Source organism: Hippichthys cyanospilos, chromosome 2, assembly GCF_059441005.1.
Source record: "Hippichthys cyanospilos isolate Australia breed blue-spotted pipefish chromosome 2, RoL_Hcya_1.0, whole genome shotgun sequence".
Lineage (NCBI taxonomy): Eukaryota > Metazoa > Chordata > Actinopteri > Syngnathiformes > Syngnathidae > Hippichthys > Hippichthys cyanospilos.
In genome coordinates, this window is record NC_142370.1 from 8,162,433 (window position 1) to 8,180,117 (window position 17,685).

Genomic DNA, 17,685 nt, shown 5'->3' on the forward strand with positions numbered 1-17,685 from the left:
TTATGTTATTGCTTCAAACAAATTCCCGTCATCCCTTCAAGGGTTGTCAGAAAAATACCTTTCATAAAACATATTTTCTCTGCAAAACTATATCACATTATCAGGCACAAACAATGAAATTTTCTACAATTACAATATGTGCATCCGTACATGTACTCACACTCAAGCATATATAATAATCACTCTTTTTGTTTCTCCTCATCACAAATGAAAACATTACTCACACCAGCTGCCGACTCAGAATTTAGACATGAATTTGATATCGGACAACAAAACAATTAACAACAGACAACCACATCCTGAAATAAATTTATATTAGGTTTAATATATATTTATAAATAAAATCTTCTATATATAAATACCGGACTTCTACTAAGACCTACAAATACAAAGTAGTAATAAATATTGCAGTTTGTTTCTACTGTGTGATATGTTTCTCAGAAAAAATGGAATATATTCATTTAAATACTTTGGCCTGCCCGCTTAAAATTCACAGAACCCAGAGTTCCAGTTCTTTTCAGTGCATAGTCAAATACTGTACCTGTTGAGTTCAATTAGCTACCCGAGTTTCAAAAAACCTTACAGAGGCGTGGAGCAGCCTACGTGTAGTAAACATTTTTGGCTGGCGATCCCATTGGAACATAACATGAAAATAACTTTGAATGTGATAGTAGTTACACATGTATTTGCATTCACATTCAAAGGCATTTTAAACACATTTCTAAAATACGTTCACATGTATTGGAATACTTTCAAATTCAGTTCCAAAATGTTGCCATGTGTTTAAAGCTTCAAATATATATGCCAACATTTCATGTTTTTCATACACGTTCTCACATATTTGCATACACCTGTACATTCAAATGCATTTTTAGATGTATATTTGAATGTACTCGAATCTACAGTCAAAATATTTGCAATATGTAGTTCAAGAAGTTTGGATGCATTTGCATGTACGTTAGAACGTGCAGTATTTAAATACGTTTGCAAGTACTGTCAAACATATTTGCAAGTATTTTCGGAGTATTAGCATATATGTTATTAGCACATATGTAATTTCACGTTTGTTTGATTGTATGGCAAGAATACGTATTTGCAAATATAGACTTGTTGGGTAAATGCTAAAGATTTACATTTTACATACACAAAAAAGACAGCTATTATTTAGTATTTGCCTTATTGAATAACAATAAGTTGCAAACTTAAGCATTCATAGTTGATCCATTCAAAATGTTTTCATGCCATAGTGTATGTGCATGTGTAAATTAAATCCCTCTGACAATATGGGAAAAGTAAATGGGAAAGTTTTAGCATTTATCCTGCTAACTTGTTCACAATATTTCCAAATATAAACATTTGCAAATGCCTTCCAACATACTTCCAATTACGTTCAAATGAGAATGGCAGTCAAATATGTTCACTCCGCATTAGCAGCTCCTCGCTGTCATCAAATGTCAAGTCACCCCCCCCCCCCCCCCCCCCCACACACACACACACAACATACACACAAAGATGTCATCCAAAAAGATAATCAGGTTAAAGGGTTGAGGCCCAAGCTTGAAGTTCAGTATTGGTGTTGTCATCTCCTAGGCAATGGCATTCTCCAAGGGTTCCTTCTCATCTAGCCTGGCGTGATCGGCCGCACGAGCCGCTGCCAACTCCTCGTTTTTCTTCAGCTCTCGCTGATATTTGGCCATGATGGCAGCGTAAGCGCAACCGTACACCGCTGCGGCCAGCATCATCAGACACACGATGCCGCACACCACCCCGGTGATGATGACAGTGGCAATAGCGTGGCGCAAGTTGACCGGCCGCTGCCTTTGCTTGGTCTCGCACTCGGGGAGGTGAGCGCCTCCGCCAGCAAATCCTTCGCCCATTGCGGTTGGCGCGTGGAGCGCGTGGCTGGAAGGATGAGCGTGGTTACCGTGCGTGTGGCCGCGCAGCAGCCTCTCCGATTCCAGATGATGGATGTTGGCAAACAAGTAATGGTAGCTGGTGCTCATGCAGGCGTGGAAGAGCTGGTAAGGGACCTTCTGCAGATCTCTGTCCCTCATTTCCATGGGCTGGCTGCAAAGCACCTCATCCACCATGCCACCTTGGGAGCAGAGATATACATCATCAGCTCGTTCATAAGCCTTTTGGCACCACACCAGTCACAGCTCAACTTCAACCGGTTCATGGACTTTCGAGGCAGTCATAATTACTCTTGCCTGTAATGCTATACAATGGGCTATACGAAGTATGGTATGATTAATGCTAGGACTTCAGTGGCTGCCCTCTGTGTTCCCTCCCTATAGGTCACTATTTGTCTCTCCGTCAGTGTGCTTTTTCCTGAGCTCTCTGGGTAATCACTGCTCTTCTCTTATCCCTGCCTTCTTCTTTTAATGCCCTTTGTTCTGTTCTGTGGTACGTGTAATTTACAGCTTTTAAGGGAGCGTGGCTTTCATTGTACAGTAGTTATTTTGTCATATAAGCTACACCTACTGTACATGCCACAATAGCGCTATATATATACTGTATTGCTCATTTTACCTCTGGATACTGTTGGGTCCCCAAAACCTACTAAAGTGCTGTGGGTCCCAACAGAAATGTTTGGAGTCCCAAAAATTGCACGTTAAAAAGTAAGTCTAAAGTTCACACTGCATTTACAAGATGTGAGCAAAAAACAGCAACAGATATTGACAAGTGTCACAGTAAATTTATTAATATTATAGAATATACTTAGATGTAGCATCCATCATCTTCATATCGCAACCACTGATATAACTTATCAGCAGAAAAGTCCACTTTTTACCCGGGGTGTTCATATGTTTACCTCCAACAAGTGTATTTTGTTCCTCTTCTCGATCTTCCAAAATATTTAGTTTTTGCGTTTCACTTTCTGGCTCATTGTTACTTGATTGTGTAAGACCTGTCACTGATACTTAAATAAATGCAGAGTTGATGTTGTTTAGGGCCTAAAGATAGCACTTTAAGGAGGCTTTTTTTTTCTCATGACGAGAACATGCAGAAGACAATGAGAGCTCAAGTAAAAAAGAGACTGACCTGCGAGATCAAAACAAATGTGGCGATGATGATGATTATTAATAGGGGTGGGAATCTTTTATTGCCTTGATTTGATTCTCAGCTCAAATTCAGAATCGATTTTCCAGTCAAATGGTTTTCGTTTCAAAATGATTCTATTTGCTCCAAAGGCTGGGCAATGAATCAAATAATTTGATCAATTCTGCGTTTCAAAAATCGACCACTCTGAAGCTAAATCATGAGCTAGAGGTACTGCAGAAGTGGCGCAACATTGGATGGAGGTTTGAGAAGACATTTTTACAACAGTTAATTGACTGACGCATGCAAATGGGATTTTTTTCAAAAAAGGACCGGAATAAATAGTCCAAAACCTTTTTCCGTGCACACACCTTTGAAGAGGTAGGTCTCCAGCCAGAGTTTGAGCCCTATAAGGTGGCAGTCACACCTCCACGGGTTGCCTCGAAGCGTGAGACTGTCCAGGCGGGCCAGGGCCTCCAGCAGCGATCGGTCTAATCGTGTTAGCCTGTTGTGAGCCAGCCCCAGGTGGCTCAGGTTCCTCAGAGTTTCTCCCATGGCTCCAGACAAACCCCACAGGCTTAGTGAAGACACACAGTAAGAAGACAAAATGAAATTGAAAAACCAGAACGATTAAAATTCTTTCACGGACCGATGGAGACAATTGTGACGCCTAACCTGTTGTGTGAAAGGTCAAGGTGTGAAAGTGAGTGAATGGGTCCAAACAACCGCTTATCAAGCTCTCTCAGACTGTTGTAGGCGAGATTGAGATGTTGCAGAGTTCTGAGCCCCAAGAGAGCAGTTGGGGAAACAGATGTTATGGAATTGTTTGATAGATCGAGAATGCGGACGTAGGGAATTTCTCGAAAAGCCATCGATCCGAGGCCTCTGATGCGATTGTCTTGGAGATATAATTCTTGGGTGTCTGGATGTAATCGTCGGGGAATGTCATACAGGCCTCGACCCCGGCAATCCACAGCTTTGGTGTTTATGTTGCAGCTGCACTCTTTTGGACAGGCACGTGACAGCGAGCCGAGGGAGAGAAGGCAACACACCAGTATCACTGCGGGGAAAGAAATTTGTCATTATAAATGAGACGTCTGAAATTTTAAAATGAGGTTTTAAAAATAATTTGAATGATGTACTGCACTTAAAAGCCCCTAGCATGAATAAACATATAATTACACATCTGAGGTGTGCAGCCTTCAAATGTGAATATACAAAAGCATGGAACTGCCTCTTTGGAATGCAAACGTTTTCCTGGTTAGTTTGTTTGAACGTATTTAGCACATACATACATAAAATCAAACTAGAAGTGTGCATCTCTTTACTAATGACAATATGATATGGGTTCGGATAGGTGGAGACTGGAAAGCTAAACAGCGATGGGAACAGGTCTCTAAGGCAGTGGTTCTCAACCTCGTTGTTAGAAATGAACCCCACCAGTTAGCTGAACACTTCTTTAGTGAAAAATGTTTTTTTTGTTGTTTGTTTTTTAATTTAGAGACATAGACATATCAGTCACACGTTGAATACTGAGTGCACTAAATTCCCCCCAGCACTGACTGGCCAAGCAATGTAACGTGATCATCCGCAGCCAGTGATGGTAAAGCGCCAAGTGTGTCTTTACGATTGGACACACTGAGTTGGGTGTGTGTCGCCCTCCGTTGCGGAGGCTCCACAGAACCCTTGAGGCAGACTCATTGATCTCTGAGCGTTCGATCGAACCCAGTTAGACAACCACTGCTTTAAAGGTCAAATCGAGCTCCAGTCTTTAGATTCCAGATTTTTAGGCTCCAAGACTAAGTCAAGTCTCAAGTCCTTGACCATAAGTCCAACTCAAGGCCAAGTCCCTGAGTATGAAGCAAAAATGAGAGCAAGCCACATAGATACTTGTATTGTTCACAAATCCCCAAAGTCAGTGTCAACTCAGTGTCTAGTCTATATTGGATGAGTCTGAGTTGAGTTGCTAGTTTAAATAAAATTGTGACTTTTCTGTCATGAGTCTGTGTTTTCCCATCTCTGGTGTAAAATGAGACGAGGAAAGCTTGATTTGAAAATGGAATGCTTCCATTCGGATTGACTCAGTGGGATTCCGATTCGATTCAGTATGATGCAGCTAAGTAGCAGAGCATATGATGTAATGCATTTTTTAAAATCATAAATAACATGATTTTCCGATTGAAAACGTTTTTGTTTCACCCCTAGTTAAAATGTATATTCAAGTCATTTTAAACCTATTTGGAAACATTTTCAAATGTATTCATAAGTACGTTCAAACATACTTATAATATATATATATATATATATATATATATATATATATATATATATATATATATATATATATATATATATATATATATATATATATATATATATATATATATATACTGTTCGAATGTACTTGCAGATGCATTCCAATGTATTTGAAATTACACTTCCAAATATGTCCGAATGTACTGCTTGTAGGCTAAATAGATATTTGCAAGTCAAAATTATATCGTCAACACTGGCAGCTCCACATTTCCATTTAGATCACTAAACAGGAGCATTATATTTATGTTCTGTATATTAGCAGTCAATATTTCCGGAATGCCAAGTTCAGTCCATTTTAAGTGTATCCACATTTTCTTATGAATGCATGATACTCGTGATAATCAAAACCCCTTGATTCAACTGATTCCAATATAACCTTGCTGACACTTAACAGAGCGAGTAGTTGAACAATTTTTTCAAGTTATCTCGAGTGTGGCAAAGTTCTGAGTATAATGCATAAGAATGATGCTGACTCCCACCTCCCTGACCCGCCAGGGGCCCTCTGTGACGTCAAAATCACAAACTCTCAACCCCTCACCCACTCGCTGCCCACACACAAATCTATGCATAGCAGATATTGGGTGTCTGATTCCTTTCGAGTTGACTTCATATGTCCGTTCCTCCTGGAACATCACAGCAGTATTTATAGCACCGGCTGGACTAGCTGGAGGCTAACTGAGATGCAGTTCAGGCCCAATCCTGTGAATGGCGCAAACTAATTTGAGTCTATTTACAGATTGTGAACCGATTGCTTGGCTACACAATGTTTTTCTCTTCGATATCAGCAAACTTAAACTTTAGAAGGGAAAGTCAAGAATCATGTGTAGCTCAGTTCTTCTCTATTTTCACCATGTCAGCCAAATACGTGATCACATTCATTACGGTCAGTTTCATAGTGTGACTTCCCGCAAGTAAAATCAAAACAGCAATGTTGTGCGCTTGATAAAAAAAATCAACTCAATATATATATCTCAATATAGTATGATTGTCCAGAAACTGCAATTCATACCGAAGCGTTCCTTGAAAGAGTGTGCCGACACATGTATATACATGCTTGCATGGCCACACATAAACAGAACATCGGCTCAGTCAAGCATTGTAGCTGTAGAACCAGGTCAACACTGGAGAATAACTCGGCGCGCTCGTGCGGCTTGTAATCATGTGCACACGCAGCCCACAGCAAGTGGCTAACACTTGAAGTCATTGCCTCAAGAAGATATCATAACCAACACAAAATACACAAGAATTATTTTGATAGGTAAAGCAAATATATTATTATTATCATTATTACTATAGTAAAGGCATTGCAATATGAGATGTTTATGTGACATGCTGAGATTAAACAGCTGACATTAATGCACACTAACACAATTTTAATACAAAATATAACATTTCTATTCCTACCTCTCATCGCTGCCAGATGTCCTTTGACCGGTTGAGTTCGCTGTCTTTTTTTTTTTTTTTCCCTAGCTCCCCTTTTGGGTCCTAGTCACTGGCCCTTCTTCAGGCTCCATTAGCTGTCATTGAGGCTGACATGGGATGTCCTTATTCAGATTTTGGTTGGCCAATATGGTCATATGAGCATTTTTTTTTAACAAGATAAGATGAGGCGGCGCTGCTTTTTGAATCCTCAACACTGCCTACAAGCAAGAAAGCCCATCAGAGGGTCTGGATGAGAACACGGAGCTTACTGCCAGCCTAACAGTCAGAATCACTGAAACACACGTACACACTCTCTCTCTCTCTCCCTCTCTCTCTCATTCTCTCTCTCGTTCGCTCTCTCTCTCTCAGCATGTTTCTTTCTGTCTCTTTTATTTTCCATCACTGTTTTTCTGCTTCAACATATTTTTCTCTCCCTCGACCCTGCTGTGTTTTTTGTTGTTGTTGTTGTTTTTTTTCTAAAGGCAAATCTGCTTGCTGGCTTACTCCCTCCGCCTGTCCATAGTTATATCAGTAAAGTGTCATATCCCGGCGGACAGCTGTGCCTCTTAAATCACCGGGTCCACATGCACTATGACATTCACCAGCGCTCTTATTTCTTTGGCAAGAGCTTAAAGTTGAGTTTGGATTGTAACGTTCGAATAATGTAATGTGCAAGAACGCACGGGGGATGTGTGTGTGGTGGCATGGTCTAATGCCAATACGCGTGAGACGCAGGCAAAATAAGCTTCCAGCACAGTAAAATAGAATCAAAATGGAACCATTGCACACATGCACACACATAGACTAAGCATGATATTAAGATGTAGTCAATCTACATTCAATTCTTTCTGCTAAACTCTCTTGAGATCTTGGGTCATTTGAAGGAGAGGCATTAATGGATGAAGGGTAAGATTTTTTGAATGGTTATTACCACATTTAAGCCCTCATATCCCCCGCTTTGTTGCCTCCTTCGCCATCCATTTTCCCATCCTGTTTATGGTTGAATGCATTTCTTTCCTACCTGACATTCAAAATGGTCACGACGTCTAATGCGTATTCATTGCCTTGGCAATTCAATTTTAGAAGATGACCCAGCTCAGGGTTAGCCCAAGGCTCAATTACTATGCATTTAAAAACACAATAGATCAGTGCACATGTATTCACATCAGGTCGACAAGTACTTGATGATGGATTTGTGGATATTGTGTGTCATCCAGTTCAACGAGCACTCTTAATACATGACCTGTCGCCGTTGTAAAATAGTCGCACGAACCACAGTCAGGTTTGTCAGAATCACATCGGCTTATTGGCCAAATATTTGGATGAATAATAAAAAATAAGTGAGAAGGGAAAATGTGGATTTCCTATTAATACTTAGCAAAATATGATTAAAAAATGCTCTGAGTGCTTGCAGTGCTTGCTATCAGTGTTTCTTGGTGGCTGTTAGCGTCAAAACATTAGGTTAATTCAATTCAATTGTTAAATAATGCTTAGATTGCATAGAATCAACAGTCTAGTCAAGTATGCCATCAAATCTTGGTATTGTGCAAAGCGCCATGAAAATCATGGAGGTGAAAAATGACCTATCTCTATGAACATTAAATGAGCATTCTGCAATCTGATTACACTAGCCAGTTGTCAAGTCTTTTGCTTGTATAATTCTTTCTTCCTCCCAATTGTACTTTTCTAAAATGATACATCCATCCATTTTATATGGCCGCCTATCCTCACAAGGGTCACAGGCGTGCTGGTGCCTATCCCAGCTCACTTTGGGACAGTAGGCCTGGACACTCTGAATTTGTGCCACCATCGCGAGCGAGCAATGAAAGATTTTGAGCAAGCAAGAATTGATTTTGAGCACAGAGAACAATGATAAGAGTTTTGCTGAGCAACGATGTAGTTTGAGCACAGAAAAACATTTTGCTCTCTCATTGATCACTCACGATATCCCCCCCGCCCTCGTTCAACAACGAGCTCTCCGCTCGCCAGAGTTGTGTACACTCGTGTGGCACACATGTTACGAATGTGCCACAAATCCAGCCAATCAGAGCTACTCAAAGTACAGTACATTGATTGACTGCTTGGTCTTCATTCAGATTGCTTGGCGCGTTCACCCAAAACGAACAAACGAGATCGCGTCACACCGACTAGGGCGGGAGGTGGACCTATGTCATTTAGTACAAAAACTATCAAGGTAGTTCTATCAAATGAGACAAAACAGTAATAATAATATTATTAAAAAGAATGCCCATATACTGTAATTTATTTCCCAAGAAGTCCACGTGATACACACACACTTCCACACACATATACATCAGTATTAGGTCACACACTCACTCAAATGTCTGGGTTTTCCAGTCCTAAGTAGAATTCCAATTAACTGTAGGCATTAAGCCAGTTGTCATCGCTTCCTGCCTGGGATTGTGCTGATGGGATGTTGGCGATGGGTGGATTTGGAGTGGATTTTACGACTCTTCATCTTTGGATTCATAAAGCCAGCTCAGAGCATAATACTGGTCACCCCCACATGTGTAAATCATACCTAGGGAAATTTAATTCTTCCCTACAGTGCAGAAACTTCAGCATGACATATTTAGGTCCTTAGTCTTCGTACACAGAATTCTCACCAGAAGACAATTCAACTGTTTCTTTTTACCTGTAATGCGATTTGACAGATTTCCATTCATTCCACATGGGAATTGCATGTTTCCCACCCTTTTTAATTGTATTCCTTACAGTCACTATTTCTGTTGTCTGTTTTATTCAGGGTATAAAAACTCATAGTATCTGTTTTGAACTAGGCTCTCTTTCCATTGCCCAGCGTCTTAAATTAGCTTTTTCTCTTGGGTTTTCCAAGTGGGTGTAGAAATGGTGGGCTGCTGAAGGGATCTGGCAAAGCTTATGATGAGATAATCTGCACCTGTTCCTCTGGGCGACAGCTAAAACAGGCCACAGCAGCACACCGCTGTCCATAACAATCGCACAAACATGCACAAAAACAAAACTACAATTCCTACAAAGCGAATCTAATTTAATGCTTTCACTCAAACAATGCATTTTCCTTTCAAAATAAGAGCAAGTTAATTGAAATATGAAGGAACTTATTCCTAAAGTGTGCTAAAATGTTTCCTTTGGAGGATGTTCTATAGTATTATTTTGTTAGCTTTCATATGTGTGTGAATTGCCATCATTTACATTATTTAACACTTTCAGTGCCATGGATGAGAATTCTCGTCTTTTAATATACTTATGCTGTGTGCCAATGATGAGAATTTTTGTCAAATACATTTTTTTCTTTTCATGAAAATATTAAAGGGACAATGTGTAAGATTTTGACCATTTTTCATCCCCCATTTCATGACAGCAAGACCTATGATTATGTTCAAAACATTAAGAACACATTTTTTTTGCAAGTTTTTGACATTTATAATCATTCAATTTATTCCTTTTGAATGAAAAACAGTCTAAATCTTACACATTGTCCCTTTAAGCCAAGTGAGCACTGTAGTGATGAACTGTGACCATTGGATGGCAGTGTTGCTCACATTTGGGAAGAAAGCTATACCTACTACACATACCTTACATACTTGTTATTCAAGTTAAGGAATGGAAATTAATCTTTTAAAGAATGCCACCTGTGTTTACATCGACATGACAGGAAATACAATGTTGGTCTTGAAAGATGAGTGAAAATGCTGGAATGCCCCCCCCCCAAAAAAAATGCTTAGGCACTAAAAGGTGGTAGATGGCTGAAAAGCAATCACAGGGCTTTCATCTTTGGAAAAAAAGAAGAAAAAACAGAGAATCGCACCAGTTGCCTCAGGAAGGTGTGGCCTATTGTTAAAAGGGGATTTTCAACATGCTTTGTGCCAGTCATGCACATCATGAAGTACCAAATCTTCTTCACATGCAAATACAGTATACAATTAAGTGATTGTATTTAATCTTCTAACGTTTTATTCATTTAAATCCCAAGCAATGGCTTTTATGCCTCGACTTACTTGCGGTGTTTTGTTTTTTTCAGCCGTGGGAATCCAAATGAAGCTAGACTTCTTTCAGAGGAAATTCTGGACAGCCAGCAGACAGGTACACAAAGATAAATATCACAAACAACAAAGTTGTACGTACCTGGGTTTGAATGTCTGTACATAAATGTCTGTAAATAAATAAATATATAAAGCATAGGTGGGTTCATTTTGGCCTCTTATCAGAAGATGGACTTTTTAAAGTTTCTTCACAACGTTTATTGATGTTGTTGCCCCTCCTAATATTGCACTGCACATACTTTTGTTCTTTCAGTGTGCTGCTCTTAATGGGAAATGCTCCATAAGTTGCGATGATGAGGTTTGTTCCTTTTCACTCGACGCTTTCTTACACATCAGCTTGACCTTGAATGTGATGGTTTGTTTTGTTTGTTTCTTTCAACAGAATATTAACTGTTACCTCATTGACAACAATGGCTTCATTCTGGTGGCAGAGGACTATACTCTGGTTAGACACGTTTATATTTTGAGGTCAATTATAAGTCTGACGAATACGGATGGTTATTGTTGGTGATGAGCAGACTCATAATTTAAAGAAATTATGGAAACTATGTAAACAGTATACAATTCGCTGCTGTAAAGAAGTTACTTAAATAGATATACCGCCTCATCTTACGATCTGATCGGTGCTTGGTTATCGGTTGTATATAAACTCGGCAATCGCGATCGGCTCCAGGAATCCTGATCTTGTTAAGTTTAATTTCCTTGGAGAATTTTTTGGGGGGGTTGACTTCGCATTGAGACTATCGCTAGTGTACAAACTCAATGTAGTCCATAATATCCATTTGAAACATTCATTTTTGTAACGTGTGCCCAATAGGAAGGTTCACTATACAGTATTTGATTTTATAACTGTCAACACTGCCCCCAAGTGGTTCGGATAATGATGACTTGAATGTATGAGAACAGTACATATGTATGACAAAATGAAAAGACATGCCTTCATTGTGTCCAAATACAGTTAAGGGCATGAATAATTTCATGTGTTATTCCATTTTCCACTTCTCTCTATTTGGTTCCCCTCTATCCTTCTTTATTTTGACCCAAGCAGTCGGAGATTTCTTTCTTTAGAGGGAGTTCTTCATTTCTTCTGTTGCCAAAGTGCTTGCTCATGTGGGGTTCGCTCGGTATTCTTTCATGAGGAGACACATGTCGAGACTTGTTCCTGACGGACTTGCTATGAGATAACTTGTGGTGATTGGACTTGACTTTTTCCTGTCTTTCCTTACAGACGGGGACCTTTTTCGGAGAAGCCGAAGGGGCTGTCATGAGTAAGCTTCTGCAGATGGGCTCTTTCAAGAGGTACGTCTCATTTTGTGTGGGTGTTAGAAAATCCACATATAATGTCATGGCACACAGACGGGCCACAGAATGAGCGCATGTCTCAGACGGCGCTGACAGCTCTTAACTTGGCCAATCACGTTGAGCCATTAAGTGGCGAACTCCGACCCTTTGCGCCGTGTTCTTCGTTTGGGGATTACCGCAAATCTTTTGCTGAAATGCCGGAGAAACTGGAAATCACTGACACGTATAGAATTTGCACACATTTGCTGATGCTAAGCTTGTTGTAGAGTTTGCTGGCGTCCTGTGATTTAAGAAAAAATCCTGCATACGCTATATAGTGTAGTCCTATGACTGATATTACGATACTTTGCAAATGCTATTCATTCACTAATCTTGGATTGTTTTTTGTTTTTTTTTAGTGCGGTAGCTAATGTGGCATAAACTGTTTTGAGAAAGTGTTTATCCTGCCTTAGGAAAGGGTATTAACTCTTTCAGTGCCATGGACGAGAATATTCGACGTAAAATACTTAGGTTGTGTGCCAGTGACAACATTTTGATCTGTTTTTTTTTTAATGAATGGATACATGATGCTAATTATATGCCAACTGTTGTATGCATACGCAAACTGTTAATTTGCCATCAAAAAGACATTTTGACTGTTTTTGTTCTGTTTTATCAAAGGGAAGAACTCTTGGGATGTTTCAGATGCTCGTAAAAAAATATTTGCGTTAAAGTGTATATGTAAGTTATGTAGAACACTCAAAACACAAAAAACAGAGGTGAGTGATTTACATTTTGTTGCTGCTCCATCAGTCTTGGGTACCTGCCACCCCTTTTCGTTTCAGTTGGTCAACCCTTTGTTCAAGCCGAAAATTTAAATTGTTGCTATGTAAGTCTATCATCGATCTGTCTATCCTGCATTTCCTGGCTAAGTAAAATGCAAAGTGTAACATTGTCACTTTGTGATGTGCCCATTGGTTACTTGAATGGAAAGGCACCCCAAAATGCTTTGCTCAACTACGTGCAACCGATTTAGTCATTCAAATGATATTTACAAGCAAAATAACACAAAAACCTCTTAATTTTTTATTCTAAAAATTGATTTTTACTTTAGGTCTGTACAATGAATGCCGATTGTGTAAAGAAATCAAGGCTGAAAGGCAGCATAAACATTGACTTTGCAGCGTACAGTACATCCCTTTTGCTAAGAGAAAATGTTTGCATGCACTGCATAGGCAACGCCACATTTTTGTAGGAAATCAAGGATGGGTTATGTGTATATTTCTTTTTTCATCTTTGTGTGACAAAATGGATATCATCTAAGTTATTAATAGGGATGAATCTCAAGTCCTGCGAGTCCAGATTGTCAAAGAGGCCCATGAGAGCGTTGAGAGAATCTTCATGGCTTGGATGATGGGGATTAGTTTGAAATTGAGCATGACGTGATGCGTGAATAATATCACTTGTAGATCGAAAGCAGTGCCTTGTTAACCCTTTCCGAGCGTCACCAGCTGTCCTGAATCAATGCGCTGACGTGAACCCTTTTGATTTGGATTTATTTTAATTGAGTTCAACGCAAGCTTCCCACATATTTGTCAGGATCAACTCCAGTTTTGTTTTCATCCCAATCTGACGATTAAAAGTGACGATCGTTTCCTGACGCGAGCGTTAGAAAGGCAAATTGTTGAGAACGTTTAAAGTTTTCCGGTAAAATAACATGTATGATGTATCACCATTGGACATGAGTACAGGTTTTCTGCTTACAACATAATGGGCTCTGGCTTAGTGCTAATTGGTTCCTGGTGGCGCGTAGCAGCTGTGTCGTCCCGTTTTGCGACTTGAATATTTAATGTGACCCGAGGCTGCGGATTAACCTGGTCCCCTCAGACAAACCAAATGGTCCTGTCAAATATACCCGTAGATCAAAAGTCCCCGACTGAATCGTGTTTGTACATACAAGCTACGTCATATAATGTTCACAGGCAGCTAGCGCCAGACGATTTTGTACGTCTCAACTTTGCAATGTGGTTCCTCCCTCACTTTTTCCATATAATTTGCATACCGTGTCGCCGTCTCTCAAAGGGCTCTTTTTGAACTAGTTTTAAGTTTTGCTTTTTCCAAAGTCATCGCACAAACCTTGACAAATATTACTAGTTGTTACGTACTTTCATCCACAATGTAACATATATGAGTTAATAAGATTGTGAAAGAATGCTTCATTACATAAACAGTGGAATAACAAAAAAAGTTGACACACCTCTGTGTTTTTGGGGTATTACAACCTTTTTTGCCCTTAATGTGAATGTTAACCTATATGACTCAATTAAAAAGGAATCTTTTAGGGAGGCATGACAATAAGCAATTTGATGTGGTAATGCGGTTGCACAAATGTGCACACCCTTTCCATAACTGAAGGTATGACTTTCTTCAAAATAAGTGCACCGCTTTTCCAGATTTGGTGATGTAACACAGTGTAAGGTTCCGCAATATATAGTCTAATGTGGGGAATGATTCCATTTCACTTTTTTTTTTTATTTTATTTTTGTAAACATAATGTGACATGGTCGACTGTGAGAGTAGTGTCAGTGTTATCATGTAATAAATACTCTTCGCCACCAGGTGGCAGCAAAGTACTTTGAGACAATATCTTAAGGGGCAATAAATAGTTTTTATTTGATTACTTTTGATAAAAACTTTGATTAAAATCACTTTGTATTGCTAATATACACTACAGAGTTTAAATGTTTAACATTTTTGGCTGGTGTTTTGCCTATAAAGTTTTCCAAAGGCGGCTCACAAAATGTTGAAATTCGCACATGTAACCTTTGCCAGCTGGTTATTGGTTGGTTGTAACCTGAGCCCTTAGCACATGTGAAGTGAAAAAAAGTGTTTTATTAAATAGATTAGAATAGAATAGAATGTTTTATTGTCATTGTACAGCTTGTACACAACATCAGAAGTGCTGCTCCAATTGGTGCATATTCAATTAATGTAAACAGCAAATAAAATAAATATTGTAGAATAAAAATAATGGTTTCACAGAGTGCAATGTGTTCTTTTTTTAGTTGTATTATTTGTATTTAAAACATACTTTTAACCAACTTAATTACTACTATTAACTTTTATATTCTGTAAACGGCCAAATAAGGTTTGCATCCTTTAATTCTACTGATTTCACCCTTATTTTTCTCATTCGTTACAAACCAGCTAATCAGGGCTTTTTTGTATCTACTCAGGGTGACGCTTTATGACTACCAGGCTCTGTGTTGGGTGTATTCCGAGAGCAGTGACAGTGGACACACACTGTTGGACGTAAGTTCTGTACTTGTCAACTATGAACAGTCTTTGAATGACACTACATGGAGATTAGAAACTTGTGTTTGTTTTGGTTTGAGAACACCTTGTCTGATCTTTTCTCTCCTTCAGCCTTACTTTGCCTTCCTCTCTGCTGTCAAGTGGCTCCTCACAGAGCTGGTCATGTAAGATGGGATGTGGGAGCATTGCGTCCACTTGTCGTAGACAACGCGTAGAGTTGACACTGGCGAAGGATATAATCGCCTTGATGTGTTTTTTTGGGCATGTGTGTATTTGTTGTGAGCTTCCACTCATGCATGGCTACAGTACCACTCCTTTCTGCCTTGCCTGCAGGTTCTTTTATCGCCGATGCATGCCAATGATGCCACACAGTGGTGACAGAATGTTCCTGGGTGTTTGATTGTCACCCTTGTGCAGTGCCTCTCAAATATATTTTGCAAAGCCCCCCCCCTAGGAAAGAGTACATATTTCGCGCCTTGTCCCCTCTCCGCTCACACTATCATTAAGATAATTATGTATAAAAAATGGTATAAGTATACCTAAAACTGTAGCCATTTTAACATTAACTCATTTAATGCCAGGGACGTATTTTCACGTTTTTTTTTAAGAGTCCGGTCATTTAACTTTAGACACATTAGTACTAAATCAATTACATTAAGGACATAATTCCCGATACTTAAGTATCTGGGATTGAATGTACGGCTTCTTAAAAAAAATAAAAGTGAAAGCACGTCCCTGGCATTGAATGAGTACACAAAAGAAAGAATCACTGTAAAGTGAATCAAAGTGTCTGACACCCCCCCCCCCCCCCCCCATTTGATAAGGATTGCCCTTGTATATCAAGGCAATAATGAATATTATGCTGTGTTGGTCTTTTCATTGAAATATTACCTCTTTTATTTCGGCTTCCAACAGTGTTGTTCTTTCTGTTAAATATGAGAATGTAGCCCAGATGTGCAGCCCCCCGTACACTCACACCCCACCACCACCCCTGACTCGTACTTTAAACTTTATTTGCAGATGATAAATACTTGCAGAAATTCTGAATGTGTATGGACCGATGGCCGCACTCCATTCTGTTACAGTGTGTATTAAATTACATTATATATTTAATGTTTCACACCATATTCTTTTCATTTAATAGATTTTTGGTTGAGTTCAACCTGTATAGCTGGTGGCAGTCTGACCTCACTGCAAAAGGTAAGTACAGAAACGCACACACACAGGCACACACACATTCAGGGGTGAGCAGTTATTTTCACTTTATTCATTCTTGTTATTTATAATGGGGGAAACAATATCACACAAACAATATCAGAAAATGAATTATACCTTTTATCGCCCACATTCAATTATTTTTTTTTTCGGAGTATGTTATTCCATTACGATATGACTTAAAGGGAAAGTCATGAAAAAAATCTTGACAATTTGGTCAATGCGTCCTATTTAGTCTAAATGTGGAATTCAGTGTAGTTTGTGGAACATGAATTTAACAGCAAAATGCACCCATTTCTATCCCTCTTAGGGGACGGTCATTTTACCACTTAGCGTCAACCAAAAATGATATCACATTTGCTTAGAGCTCATGTAGCGACTAATTATGGCTGATCTGTTTGCTGAGTTTGGTCATGTGATGTTCATATCCAAGCCCTGACTGTGATGTCAGTTTCAGGTGACAATAATTGGCAATATGGCCACACGCTACTATGAATTAAAATAGTTGGATTTTGCTGCTTGATTTACATTCCTCAAAGGCAATATTAATCCAAATACTGTTTTTAAATTAGTGAGACTGCATAAAAAAAAATGTGACATTGGAAGTGAAATTTTGCCATTATTTTTTAGGAAATTTTATGTATCAAACATACAGTATTTGTGGTGCTGAGTATTTGTTCTGGTATCGGATTGTAAAAAAGTGATATCAAACATGCCTATTAAGACGGATTTTTCCATCTGGAAAGCCCCATCCGCAGAGCAAAAGGTAAAGTGATCCATAAAGTGTTAGAACAAACGTGAATGAAAGAAGACCAGTCCTGAATTTGACTTTGTACGTCAGTTTGACCACGGAAAAACAGAACATGAATCCAAAAAGGAAAAACAAAACCAGCAAAATACATGCAATTGACATGAGCCCTGCTCTGTGTCTTTCAGCACACACATTTGTTTTTTGATTTTTTTTAATATGTCCACAAAGAATGGCATATATGGAATGTACACAAGTGTGCATTTTGTTGGAGCTTGCGGTAAGCAATATCCACTATGA

General features: G+C 39.1%; 2 protein-coding genes across 4 annotated transcripts in view; one reads left to right on the forward strand and one right to left on the reverse strand.

Moving 5' to 3' along the window:
• Positions 1 to 17,685, forward strand: part of LOC148427124 (voltage-dependent calcium channel subunit alpha-2/delta-3-like) — a 100,920-nt gene that overhangs the window by 72,690 nt on the left and 10,545 nt on the right. For 2 of the 3 annotated variants that reach the window (XM_088402264.1, XM_088402269.1), the window contains 7 exons: positions 10,805 to 10,866; positions 11,080 to 11,124; positions 11,209 to 11,271; positions 12,055 to 12,125; positions 15,344 to 15,419; positions 15,534 to 15,586; positions 16,567 to 16,622. In XM_088402264.1, coding sequence (XP_088258390.1) covers positions 10,805 to 10,866; positions 11,080 to 11,124; positions 11,209 to 11,271; positions 12,055 to 12,125; positions 15,344 to 15,419; positions 15,534 to 15,586; positions 16,567 to 16,622 — 426 coding nt within the window. The remainder of the gene's footprint in view (positions 1 to 10,804; positions 10,867 to 11,079; positions 11,125 to 11,208; positions 11,272 to 12,054; positions 12,126 to 15,343; positions 15,420 to 15,533; positions 15,587 to 16,566; positions 16,623 to 17,685) is intronic. The other variant, XM_088402278.1, reaches the window with a different exon arrangement.
• On the reverse strand, positions 1,482 to 7,081 carry lrtm1 (leucine rich repeat transmembrane protein 1). Its single transcript, XM_088402286.1, has 4 exons — positions 6,763 to 7,081; positions 3,718 to 4,102; positions 3,414 to 3,619; positions 1,482 to 2,095 (listed from the first exon to the last, which is right to left on the reverse strand). Exons 1-4 carry the CDS (start codon positions 6,767 to 6,769, stop codon positions 1,587 to 1,589), a joined length of 1,107 nt encoding a protein of 368 aa, XP_088258412.1. The 5' UTR covers positions 6,770 to 7,081; the 3' UTR covers positions 1,482 to 1,586.